The following is a 13,530-nucleotide window of genomic DNA, read 5'->3' as shown; positions in this document are numbered from 1 at the left end:
CAAGCCTGAAAAAACACCACCACCCAACTCTCCGCTCCTGCCCCCCAAATAGAGCCTTTGGCATGTAAAAGAGCATTGTCATTTACTGCATCCCTAGGGGAATACAGATTTTCCTGAAATGAAACCTTGTGTCTCCAACCATGTTCCCAATAACAAAAGTCAGACATCATTTTATTATAATGAATTTCCCATAAATCTGAAATCCTTTAAATCCAAAATCATTTCAATATACTATCAATTCTTAATATAAAAGCTACTTAACAAGTCCATTCTAATATAGTGACTTCAGACAAGTACATTATAAAATGCAGATGAAAGAACCACTTCAAAGGCAGGAATGGGTCAGATAAATAAAGATAGCATGATCATATGATTCCAATATACCCTCCAAAAAACTAGTGGTAAATGTAGATGCTGAAGAGACTTTGAGCCCTGCTGTCTTCTCCTTTAACAAGCTTGCAAGGTCAAACTCATATTTTCATTAAACAGTGAACATAGCATTGTAGTGGCATCAAAGGTGATAACATATTAGGATTATTATTGCAGACTACGTACATAATTAGCAGAAAGAACAGGACTATGTTTTACTGCTGCCCATTTCAGTCATTTTAATGTAATGAATCTTGGGACACTACCTGCCCCAATATATCCACTCTGGTTCCTTAAAAAAGAGTGAGTTACCTGCCTGTGCTCTCTCCTGACCCAGAAAATCCTCTCTGCTCCCTCTGAAGTCTCCAGTTATCCCATAGATTCTGTGCTAGCAAATCTGGTTTATGTTGCTTATGTCCTTAACCACTGGCTAAACTGGGCCCATGAGTACTGAACTGAGTTGGATTGTTTAAGAAAGAAACCCAACACAACCCTGTTTTTTAATATGGACTATTTCAGTGAGCTTATTCACATAGTCTCCATGCAGGAGGTTTTTATCAGAACTGAGTGGGTGGTAAACTGCAGCATCATGTAGTAAAGAGCATCCAGAAACACCTGAAGTCAGCTCTGCTGCTGAAGAAATTGTTCTATGAAACAGTAACAAAAGACACTTACTTGGAGAAGAGCCAGAAGCAATGTAATTCATGGCTAAGAGAAACCCCCATTTTTTAGAAAAATTCTACAAAACAGGAGATTAAAAGGTCACAAAGCTTCCAATTACTGAAAATCTTAGGAAGAAAGGCTCCTCAAAATCCTCAGTTGAGATATTTTGCTACAGATCTTAAGCACGGCCTTTTGAGGGACAAAGCTGAAGTGAGTTTTCAGGTTTTCTCCTTTGTCCTCTGGCCCTTCAGAAGCTGGCCTTGGCGAAAAAGGTCAGTCCTGCGGGGTGGGAGAATCTGAGAAGCTCAAACGTTGTTGCTCCAGAATACACCTGGTATAGTAGAAGGCTTATTCCTCATCCATAAATAAACTCAGAATTATTAAGAGACACACCACTAACTTAAAATTTTATGTAGCAGCTGGGGAATCTGCTGAGGATATACTTATCAGTTGAGGTCTATTTTACGACCTCTGCACATAACTCAAACCATCAGCTCATATTGGCTCGGCCCATCGCTGACAGGGACCGTGTCACGTATCCCGCAGGGCAGCTGGAAACGGCCAGCGGACAATGAGGGCGAGCAGCCGGCATGGGCTGCAGTGGCCCCAGCAGAACAATGCAGCTGCTGCGGAGGTTGGCCCTGCCGAAGGAAACTCGCTTCTCCCAGGTTGTTTGAGGTGAGGGACACTGAAGCAATGGAAATTCCCCAGCAGCTAAGGAGAACAAAAGAAGAGGTGTTGGAAACTGCTGTTAAAAAGAGACAGGCTCTCTAAACCTGCTGGCTGTCAGACTTGGACAGCTTCTTCCAGGGCATGGAAGAGGAGAGGAGGGTCCCCCGGCTGACAGAAAACCACACTGCTCTGCAGGACACAACCCCCTGGGAAACACAGATTAACAACTACTCCCTTCCTCAGAGGACAGGCATTTCACTGTCCCCGTTGGCATGTGGGGTTGAGTCCACAGTCGCTGCGAGGGCACTGCTCAGCCCAGGGGTGTCCTGGGGCTCAGCAGAGCCCCCCACACCCAAGTTGGCCATGAAACCCCACTACCCCACAGATGGGACCTGGGCTCTGCACGAGCCCTTCCCTCTTGTTTTTGCAGGGATCTGGAAGTCTCCAGATTTCCTCCCCTGATTAAAAGGTGTGGCTGCTGAAGAAATTAGTTTACAGAGCCTCCAAATTCCTTACTGCCGTTGTCATATGTCTGCAGCAGGAGGCTCGGCGAGGCCGGGGCGCAGGGAGGGGTGTGCTGCACCGCAGCTCACGCTGCTCTGGGACCCCCGAATCCCCCCTTCTAGTGGGAGTAACTCTGCAAGGATTCTGCACCTGGAGAGGAAACTTGCCGAGTAATCCATATACACCAGATTAAAATATCTGTTAAAAACCCCCAAACCCACACACATTCTTCCCTGAAAAAAAAATTAAAATAAGACTTGTGATTTTAAAGCTCACTTTCTTTAGTAGTAGAGTACTGAAACAAAGGGAAAAGTTACACTGATTTACAAATTCATTAAAATGCCAGGAGAAAAAGCAGTGCTTAACAAAGTACTTCCATTGACTGCCATGGCTTTTGGATCAGGCCCAGAAGAATGCTGGAATAAGTGGTGAAACACTTTATTTTCTAACTTTTTAGTGGCTACTGCAAACAATGGAAAATACAAGCACATACTTAGAATAACTCTATCCTTTGCAAAATGAGATCACACCTAAAAATACTTCCTCTTGTTGCTGTCTAACTCAAGTTTATGATAATAGCTATTACACACGTATAGTGAAGAGGAAAAAATAGCTTCCAAAGTGCTGGGTAAAAACTTGATATTGTATAGTAGAGTCTCTGCTACAGAAGAAACTCAAAAATCTCCAATGATGCAGGCTATTTCTTCAAATAGCAGAATGCAGAATCCAATTATCTCATCGATAATATGAAATAAGGTGATAAAAAGCCAGTGGTTTGAGTTATCAAATTATTGCTTGAAGGCAGGAAAAGCCATATGATGATGATGATTACTTTGTATCAAAATTATATTCAGTATTAAGAAACAATTGCAAAATGTATCTGAATTTTAGTTTTCCAGTTTGAAACAGTGCTATTATTTACATCCCCACACATAAGCCCACACAGCTTGAATTTCCTGGGATATACATGTGCTATTAATTTTTAACTTCACTCTAGGATCCAAGCCTGAATCACCAGCCCTGTCACTTTCAAGTGCAAGGGTGAGTTTTGTCCACTTACACCAGAGACTGTTCAGTGCCCTGACTTCTCAAAGTGCAAAGGTGTTTTTCAGGAGTTTACATTTTACTTTTGAAAAAGCATCTCCTACACTTAAATTTCCTTACCACCTTCCGAAGAAGTCGACTGTCACAGCTGTGTTGCTGCGCTACAGATTTAATCATTACTTGACTAGAGAAGAGAGTGTTGGTTGAGTTAAAAATCACCATCTAGAGTGATTTTCTCTAACAGTGCATCAGTTCCCTGCTGAGCAGCACAGACCTAACTGCAAATAATATTTCTGTAACCTGAAGAAGAGTAAATTAACATTTATAGAACTGCTCAGCGCTGACCTTCTTGAGACAAGAGCAGCATTTTATTATGCAGTTTCCTCGAATCCATTACATGTAGACAGAATTGGTTTGAATTTTAATTCTAAAACTACTAGAGTGATTAATTTCAAAGTGTGCAATCCCAGTGTTCCTCTCAAAATATAGAAAAACAGACGACAATAAACGCAAAGTTGCTGCAGGAACAGAAATACGTGCAATTGCTTTAGAGAGCACAGAGCTGACCCTGCTCCCTTCTCTGCCAGTGGGAATTTTACCACTGGCTCCCGGGAAAGCACTGCGAGGCTAGTGATTTTCTAACACTTGAAGGCAATTATTTTTATTTTAAACGTAAGAATAGCCTCCCGCCCTGGTCCAGTTCTCAGCCTGAGGCTGTAGCCCTGCCAGCACTGTTAATGTCATTGTTTGCGAAGTGTATTCCCAGTCCCGCGTACACCCACGCAGGGCTCCCAGCTCCCGGCTGCGATGTCCCCTCACCGCATTGTTCCAGCTCCCCCGCTTCCTCGCCTCCCGCCCTGTCCCCCTGCCAGCCCTGGCCCCCCACACCATTGTTGTCCCCCTGCACCCACCCTGCATTGTTCTCACCCCCACCCGCCCGCCATCCCCACCTGGGAGGGACCCTTCCTCCCTCCCACTCCCCGCAGCAGCTCAGGCTCCTTGCTTACCTACTTCCATATATTCCGCTAACCTATTGGCAGCATCAAAACATTTTTGCTTTCCAAAAGCACTTTACATAAACTATCGCTACTGGATCCCATAGCTTCTGCGAACCGTGGGCACTCTGCCTTGAGAAGCCCAGTCCAAAGTCTTTCAAACAACAAGAAGATTCTTATTTCATTGCTACAGAGTTTAGATCAGGCCGAAAATTAGGACTGATAGAAAGCGTTATTGCATTTTCAGATAGGATATAAAAGGCTAGAGCAAAAATATGTTGTCACTATAAAACAGAAATATGTAACAAATCAGATACATGGAGATCAATACTATTACATCTTCACAATAGATATGTACAGAAATGACTGGCATGATTTACATGGGCTCTGTTGTTACAATACATAAAAGCTAAAAGCTTTCTAAACTGTGCTTTTTCTCTCTCATGTGTAACAGTGAGTAAAGTTAAAAGCTACTTCCAAGAAAAAAAAGAACAAGACAAGGCTCACATTTACATAGTCAAGTGTTAATTGGAGACAGGATTTCTTAAATATCTTATTTATATATGTGTATCTAGATGCATATACATATAAAGTATAGAACATTTTTATTCATTTACCAGCTAAGCAGTGACTGTCATTATTTTGTCCACCTTGCTTTTTACTGCCCTCCATTTTATATATCCATGAGGTTCTTCTGAAATAGTTATCTGTACTATGCTGTGTTTTTCATACAGGCATATAGGGACACTAACCCTAAATTTTTATGCACTTCCTAATATTTTCCTGTCATACACCACACTTGCTGTGGTACTGCTATCAAAATGATACTCCCTCTTTTCACAAAATTGCATTTATTGTAGATAGTATGATGTATAAGCTGTTTTCCATGCTCAAAGTAAAGTGATTCTGTCCTAATTATTGGAAATAATAGTGGCTATATATGCTTAGAGTTGATTATGTATAGAAATCTAATTTTTTAAAAATAAATAATTAATATATATATTTTTTTAATACATTAAAAACTCATTAACTCTTACCATGGCTTATGCGATGAAAGCAGTAGTATGCAAAGTCCACTCCCACAAGTGTCAAATACCATGTCCATGGCGAGTCCCAGGGTAGTTCAAAGAGTCTGTAGTTATTCCATATGTAGATATAACTAATTAAGTCAACACTTCTGAATAAAACACTGAAAAAGAGATCAAAAAAGTTTTATGGATAATTTTGTCAACTTTAATTAAAAAACCTTTTTACTATATATTATTTTTTTCCCATTTATCAGATGTGACCCTTTTTGTAAGACATAGAACCAGTCTCCAAGTTCTGCGACCTTTGTCAAGTAACACTACTATTGACTTCAGTGGAACCTTTGCTCGAGGTGAATGAGGTTTTTAAAAGCAGCCCTCACCCACTCACCACCCATGTTATGGCATCAGGCATGCTGGAAGGCTGCAGCCTGGGCTCTGCCTGTGCTGTGTGGTCCTGCTCTGAGTCTGGAAGAAACCTGTCCTCCCTAACTAACAAGTGTCTGAAGTATAGGAGAAATTATGCTCAGACACTAATGTATGACATTAAAACACCTTGACTATTTCCATTGTAAGGAAGGGTGTGGAAGGTGACAGGACTTTAGGGAGCAGTGAAATTTCAATCTGCTCAGCATATCGCTTCACTTTAAAAGAGGATAAACGCAGCAGGAGGAGACAAAGCCCAGCACCTCTGAAAACAAGAGAAAGGGCAATTGGTTGAGAGGAACGGCAGGATTGCCAGAAAGGGGGAGAAATAAATAATGATTTTGCAAAGGCAGGAAAGCCATCAGACGGCAGCTTTTATTGCTGCCGAGTTCTTGGACTACAGGGAGTGAGCAGCTACCCCTGACCTAACACAGGTCAGTACTGAGACCAGAAGAAGGAGAAAGAAAGTAGCTCTGGGATGAGCAGACCAGATCCAGCAGTAACTCCACACAGCTGTTTAGGTTAATGCAAATTTGGGTTGCCACAGTCACAGCCTCCCCTCAGTGTCCCAGTACCTCCCATCTCATTTCACTGATTCGGAGGCTGAGCTGTCTCCAAACAAATTGCTTCACTTTTGCTGGGCAAGTTTTTGGACAGATGGGGAAGTGTTAACCCCAGTGTGAGAGAGATGAGAGGCCATGGGCACTGGGGTGGCCCAAGGGACAACTGGTTGAGGTAGCTGTGAAATGGCACCTCAGCTGCAGATTGATGTATATTTAAACTGGCATTTTTGTAGAAGAGAGCAAACCACAGCATGATTTGCAGCAGCTTCCTCACACGCCCTCCTGTTACCCTCTTCTGCTGCGCTGCTGAAAATATTTGTGAGACTGTTGTGAACTGAACTGGTGCAACCTCTGAAAAACAGCAAGCAGAAAAATGCACGGGAAAGATACTACCTGTAGGAAGGTTACACGTATCCTTTTGTTAATATATCAATAGCTTAAATATTTAAGGCCTAAGAGTCAGAAATAAGGTTATCATTAGAACCATCTCTACACACAGAAAAAAACAATCTAGTTCTCAGACATTTTGCTGCTAGTATCTTTTCTGTGGGGGTGGTGAAAGAATTAACAGTAGAACAACACCTATGTGCAAAGTTGTGGAAGATTTTAGGAATCTATACATCATATACATGGTTGGAGGAAGACCGAGGGATTCAAATTCAAGGAGCTTCAAATGGAGAGTGCAAATGGCATACCTGCAAGGCACTAATTCAACAGAGGTAGTAACAAACTGCACATGGGTGTCACAGCCTTGTAAAACCTCAGCTGAAAGACTGTCACAGACCAACATCTTTCTGTCACTTTAGTTCAGCCAGAACGTCACCTTACATTGAAATCTGCTAAAAGAGCCTCTGTGCATATCTCTCTTCATGTCTGCTCATTCTTGTCTCAGTGCCACTTCTCAATGGTACTTTTTCCCAAACCCTGCATTTATTTTTCCTTTTTCTTTCAACTACATTATTTTTGATATTGTTTACAGTATGGCCCCCAAAACACTTGAATCTGCAAAACTAAAATAGGACATATACTCCATCTCCTCTAAAGCTTTGTTTGTCACACCTGGGAAGCATGCCTGAAGATGGTCTGGCCATGTCCTGTCCTTTTGGGTAGCTGCACCAAACATGAGGGAACTTCAGCAAACGTGTCTGTTTCAGCTTGCAAACCATCCCTCACGCTATGACTGAATTTTGTGGTCACCTCCACGTTTTTGTAGAGACATTTTACACTTCTGGAATTAGCACCTTTTCCCATAATGGTGTTTTGAATAAGGCTAGAAGGAAACATCTTGAGCTTCTGTGATGCTCCTCAATTACCAAGAAATAAAGTCAGTTGAAAATCCTGAGCTCCCAATACCAGACTGTGAGGAGCACACTATCACATCCACCATTTTATCCTGAGAAGCCGAAGCTGTACAAGGAGTTACTGCTCGGGAAGAAGAGCACAAATATCTTTTCCACAGCCACATCTTACCTGCAAGTCATTCCTATCTTTACTACAGTTATCCCAATTTTTCTCTTGGACAAAACCAAAACACAACAAAACCCACAAACTTTCATTTCAGCAGCTGGCAGATGAAGAATTTCTCCTGACTAGCAATGACAGGTGCATCTACCACTTCAAAAACAACTTAGCCATGCCCAGAAGTTGGACCATGCACACCTGGAACATGTTTAATTTTCATAAGGGCTGTGTTCTATAAATATTTTTAAAGAAGATTATAGTGTCCAACCAGATTTTTGCAATTCACCTCATGAGGCATCTGTAAAGTTCAGTATAAATTCTCAATCCCTTTCACAACAGGTCAGAAGGGAGCTGATATTATCCAAACACAAAGAAACGGGCATTTTTTAACATCTTTTCAATGACCAGGAAATTTAAAACACCTCTTGCAACACAGAGTATCAGTTATTATTAGGTACTGCTTTCTTACTTTATTCTTTTGCCTTTATTAACATATAATGCCTTTGCAGTACATCCAAAAGATATGTGAACTGGTACACTTCCTCAATTTTTGATCAGCTTTCAGTATTTCACCCTCGAGTCCTTTTATTTTTTTCCCCCCACAAGCTGAGGCCAAGGTGTAAAACTTGAGCTAACCCTGCAACACATTTTTTATACATGTAATTTGCCGTACAAATCAGAATTTGCTTATTCTTTCCTTCATGCTTGAATCACAACTCTACAGCACATAACACTAGCTGATTACAGTAATTAATTTAGAGTAATCCATCATATGACTATGCAATGCTGAGAAAGAAGAGTTGCTTAGCTAAGTATTTTTTCAAATTTACAGTGTGATAGATAGGAAAGTCCAGAGCTTGCATTCAATCATGATTCTGAAAGTTCACTTGGAGTTTTAAAGGTTTATATTCCTCCTTTTTTTTCTTCCATAACTTTCATTTTCATTTCTTGAAGATATTGAAGAGAACATAAGAAAATTTTTTCCTCATTTAAATGTTAGTTTTAAATGATGAAAATGACAGAAGCAGATATGTAGGACTTTTGTCATCTAGTCAAATCTTCTGCATAAGGAGTAATAATTCCTAGAACAGACAGACTATATAGACAACCTTATTGTGTACATTGCATAGACTTATTTTATTGGATTTTGAACATTTCTGCTGAAAATTTTCTTTTTATGTGCCAAGTATGCACTAGGAAACAGTTTTGCTTTTGAGAGAGGGTTCTCATCTCCTTGTTTCTAAAGTTCATACATTACTCAAAGGTAATAATATCTGTTTTAATAAACCATTTCCCCCCTTCTCCTTCCACTGGGTAAGATTATCACTTCGTCTAATTAAAAATGTCCAAGAAGGAAATTCTGGGAGATGAACTCCCCATGTGGACGTGAAGATCTACTTATGGTAGATCCCTATGGGATACAGAAGGAGGAAGAAGGTGGAGGAAAATCAATTGGAAAAAAAGGCAGCTGCCTGTTTTCAAAGTTTTGCTTCCTCCGACTCACACATCAGCCTTAGAGCCTGGAAGTTTTAGGAAGCCTCCTCCATGGTGCCGAGGACAGTCCCTGAAACGGAAAAGGGTCAGAGACAGTAGCTGTTGTCTCTCCCCTGAACACAGAGTAAGATCCGTGTATCAAAACTGAAGACCCCATGGTAACCGCATGGGCTCTCACTGCTATTGCAGTCACCACCTCATGTCACACTGGGAACCAACCTGGGGCCCCAGAGCTAAAAACACAGCTCTACAGCTGGACCTACAAAAGCTCGGTTCTCAAGGGCATTAACAGACTTGCATCCTTGGAGGTCAGACACAGAGGGAAACATGTTAAGACACCCTGGTCACAAGGTTATATTATCATTGAAAATAGTGAGTTATTACTAATACCGTTTCCCTGGGTTAAATAAATTCAGTTCTCCTAGCCTGATTCAAACTATGTGAATGTAAAGTTTCAAAATGTTGAACAAAGGCAGTTTCTCAATAATTTGAAATTATTCAGACCGTATATGTCACAGCAGGATACATGAATAATTAAATTCTCTGTAAGCCTTTGTTTCAGAGTGGAAAGCACAAGGATTTCCATTTCCAAGGATACTCATAGAGCTTGCTTTTCCAGATGAAAAACTGGCTCCAGTCACAATTGAAATAAACATTTTGATAACATGATTTCAGTAAAGAGGAGAAGGGGGGAGGAGGTAGAGGAGCCTTGAGAAAAGGTCCATTTGGAAAACAAAGCAAACCTCCTGCAACTGAAATCCCCTTTTATTTCCTGTACAGGTGCCAGGTCTTGAACAGACACCCAATTTATTACCTTGTCAGCTGACTTATTAGGGTTGACACAAATCGAGCTGAAATATGCCTGACATACTGCAGTCAAGGCTCTTTTCACGCTTTAGCACAAAGCCAAACTTTCCACAAGGTGGAGGAAAAGGGAGAGGGAGCTGTGGGAGTTCTATTCCCTGTTTTCTATCATCAAGATGAATATGATCCTCTCCCATTCTTAATATGCAAAACCAGTCATGAAATAACCCAAGGCTAAAAAATAATTCACCAAAATGATACAGCTGGGAAATGATTATCAGGCTCTGGAAAGCCCTTGATTACAGGAAATAGCACCTACATTTTGAGAAAATGTTCCCACCAGACACAAAAGCTGAATCAAAGCTTCTCCTCTTCCTCAGTATGGCTTTCTCCTCTAGAGTTTTAGCCTAAATAAGGAAAAGCCCCAGTTTTACTCAATGAGAAGAAAAACTATCAAATGCAAAGTGAAGTAAAATGGAGGTGAGTTTGGTATTTCAACTAGCTTGTACACAGTATTGCATTACGTTTTGTCTGACAGAGCTGACCTTTTCTCCACCAAACCTATTCCTGCTGCACTTCACTGATTATTCTCTAATTTAGGACACTAATATTAATTTACTGAAGTGGGTGGAATAAAACATGAAACAACAGGTTTTGGAAGGAAAAGAATAAAACTTAGTGTTATGCTTTTTTTATTTTTAAGTCAAAGTTTTATCTACATAATTCAAGTCACTTGCTGTTTATCTTTGCTCTTTTATACATAAACAAGCAATCAATTAAAAATCCAGCACAACTTAATAATTTTCATGAGAAGTTCCACAGCCCTTAGTGATACAATTCACAGTAGTAACACCTTTTGACCTAAGTTCATGCAAGATCTTCAGGTAAATTTAATTAAATGTGATCTTTAAAGGATCACAAATCCTAGTCTAAAAACTTCAGTGCAGCTGAGCTTCTGTCATTGTAGCTTACTCTTCTTCTTTTATGAGAATGTAAGTTACATTTCTTTACACCTATTTATACCAGCCCAGCACACTGGGCAGTAAATTCTATTCCAGTAAATTCAGGATACACAATACTGGCTGATTCTAGAACATTGTGTTCTCAGAGGCAAAAGACCTGACTTTTCAATATTTGTGTAAATAGCACCATATAAGTGTAACACAAATGCTTACTTAGTACCTTCTTCCAACAGAGGATTTGATTTTGATCTCTCCCACTTGGTTGTTCCACTGAAGTCAGCAAATTTGCATTACAGTTTAAGGAACAAGCCTATAATATTCTCAAAGGTCACATATAAACAGAAGTAATAAGGAAAGAGAAAAGAGTATTATATTCAACTCAGATTAGTTCTTCTGAATTTATCTAGAACAAAGGAACTGGTAACAGATGACAGTTGCTATGCTCTATAAAAATACAGTGAAATACCTTCAGAGATACAGCATAGTACATCAAATGATGAAATGAGGAAGAATATTTACATAAGAATTTATATTGAAGGGCTTTGGTCATATTTTGCAACTTTTTAAATGATAGTTTGCTTTTGTCCATTATATACACAGTGGTGAAAGTCTATTCTTTTCAGATCTGTAACACTGATTTACAGAATCATTATGAAACATTTTTCCCCAGTTTCCATACCTTCTAAGTGTTGACCCAGGAAACTAGTTCGGCCAGCTATAAAAATGCTACCCCTGTGCTCCATCTAGTGGCATCCTGATCTATGCTGAATGCATCTTTTAGTAGATCAGTGCTTCAGTCAGACAGATACTCTACACAGCAGCAGTTCCTTAGAGTTTTTTCAAAACGCGTGCAAAATGACAAAATTTACCCTAAATAAAAATACAGAAACATGGAATAAAAATCTACACAACATTTAAGCGTTTGAGAAATTCATATATTTTGTGAACTACAGAGACTATTAAACTTAATTAATAGCATATTTCCAATAAGAGTAAACTCAGTTCACAGTCTGCACTTTCACAGAATAGCACAAAAATATCCAAGAACAAACACTCACAGCTTGTCTTTGTTTCAAAAGACATGTCAGGTGCAAAGCTGGGCTCTGAGACTCACAAACAGGCAATCCCCGATCCATTTACTGGCCCCACTGTATAGAAAAAGGCAATGATGCAATACTAAGGATGTATAGAAATGTGCATTCTGCAAACAGCTGTGTCTGTGTAAGAGGTTACAACCTAAAAGAGTAATTGGCTCCCTGACAGGTTCGTGTGAAATACAGCAATCTCTAGAACTATGATAGGTAGGGTCTACCAGTTGTTTCAGTCAATTAGTTTGAAAGCATCCTAAATTTCCCAAGTCTCTCTCCTAAATCCTCTTCGTAATGTTTAGTAGTTTATATGTCATTTCATTAGAAACTTCAGGGTTTTAAACTCTGACTCAGAGCTTTCCTTAGTCATCACCAAAAAGTAGCACTCCATGCATGCCCAGCTGTCTAGAGCTGCTCATTTGTACTCTCCTGCTCTGCCAGCAGCTCTGCTCACATGGGTGCTCTCCAGCCTGCTTCACACAAAATGAACCAGGTTAACAAAATTCTACAGTTCAAACCACTAAAGGTGGTTTGGGAAGGACTAACCACAGAGAGAAGTGGAGATGGCAACAGGGGATTGTGGAGGTGGCGATGAGCACCTGACAGCAGGCAGTAGGCACCAGCATCCTTACTGGGCACAGCTGGATTTGGCCAAAGCCACAGCACGATTTTCACCAAATTTATAAAACTATGTTAAACTGATGCAGTTAGAAGATACTAACTCTTGTGTGGATTAATTATCCTAACAAGTACTGGTTTCCTTCCACTCAATTCATTAACAACAACCCAGATCAAAACCACCTTACTAGACCAAACAAAGACTGTTCATGTAGACAGTCACTGCCAAGAGCCTAACTGAACTGATTTAGAAGAACACCTTCCATAGTCAGGTTTGCCTGCTGAAAACGTAACCAGCTCCTACTGCACAGCACTACCCCCTTATCAACACTGTACCCTACTCTGACTCTTCACCTACATAAGATTAGTGAGTTATTTCAAACCTGTTCTTCTGACACGGCTGTAAAGGCTGTGACCTTTGGCAAAATGTGGGAACAATTAGCACTGTATACAGGCAGTGCAGCCAGGAGGCTACCCAGTGCTACTTGGAGAGCGGGAGGCACAGGGGGGTGAGTAGATTCTGTCTCTTCAGGCTTGTTACCTATTAACATCATATTTTTTTAAAACATCTATGACACACAGTGTCTGAAATTGCCACAGCTAGCTGCTGCAGGCATAGTCCTGACTGCAGGTTCAGTAGAGCCTAAGCCAATACATCTCTTGGTTGCCATATTCCCACTCACTTGCCTCTCTGCCTTAAGCAAATAATTTTGCTCTAACAGTGAACTGAAATACCTATGCCCAGGATGAGATGAGCTCCTGAACCAACACAAGAAAAAGGGAGGACTACATAAATGAGTACAGGAAGGACAGAAGCGCAGTAGCCGGAAGCTAGTTTGGTT

At 40.5% G+C, this 13,530-nt stretch overlaps 1 protein-coding gene across 1 annotated transcript in view; it reads right to left on the bottom strand.

Annotated features, from left to right (window-relative positions):
* The window catches only part of AGMO (alkylglycerol monooxygenase), a 186,176-nt gene that overhangs the window by 160,384 nt on the left and 12,262 nt on the right, over nucleotides 1-13,530 (bottom strand). The window contains exon 3 of the mRNA XM_082045599.1: nucleotides 5,285-5,436. Within this exon, the coding sequence (XP_081901725.1) occupies nucleotides 5,285-5,436 (152 nt within the window). The remainder of the gene's footprint in view (nucleotides 1-5,284; nucleotides 5,437-13,530) is intronic.

The sequence above is a fragment of the Streptopelia decaocto genome (genome assembly GCF_964273445.1).
Source record: "Streptopelia decaocto genome assembly, chromosome: 2".
Taxonomy (NCBI): Eukaryota; Metazoa; Chordata; class Aves; order Columbiformes; family Columbidae; genus Streptopelia; species Streptopelia decaocto.
The sequence above is the reverse complement of the archived record's forward strand: the minus strand, read 5'-3'. Positions and strand labels throughout refer to the sequence as shown.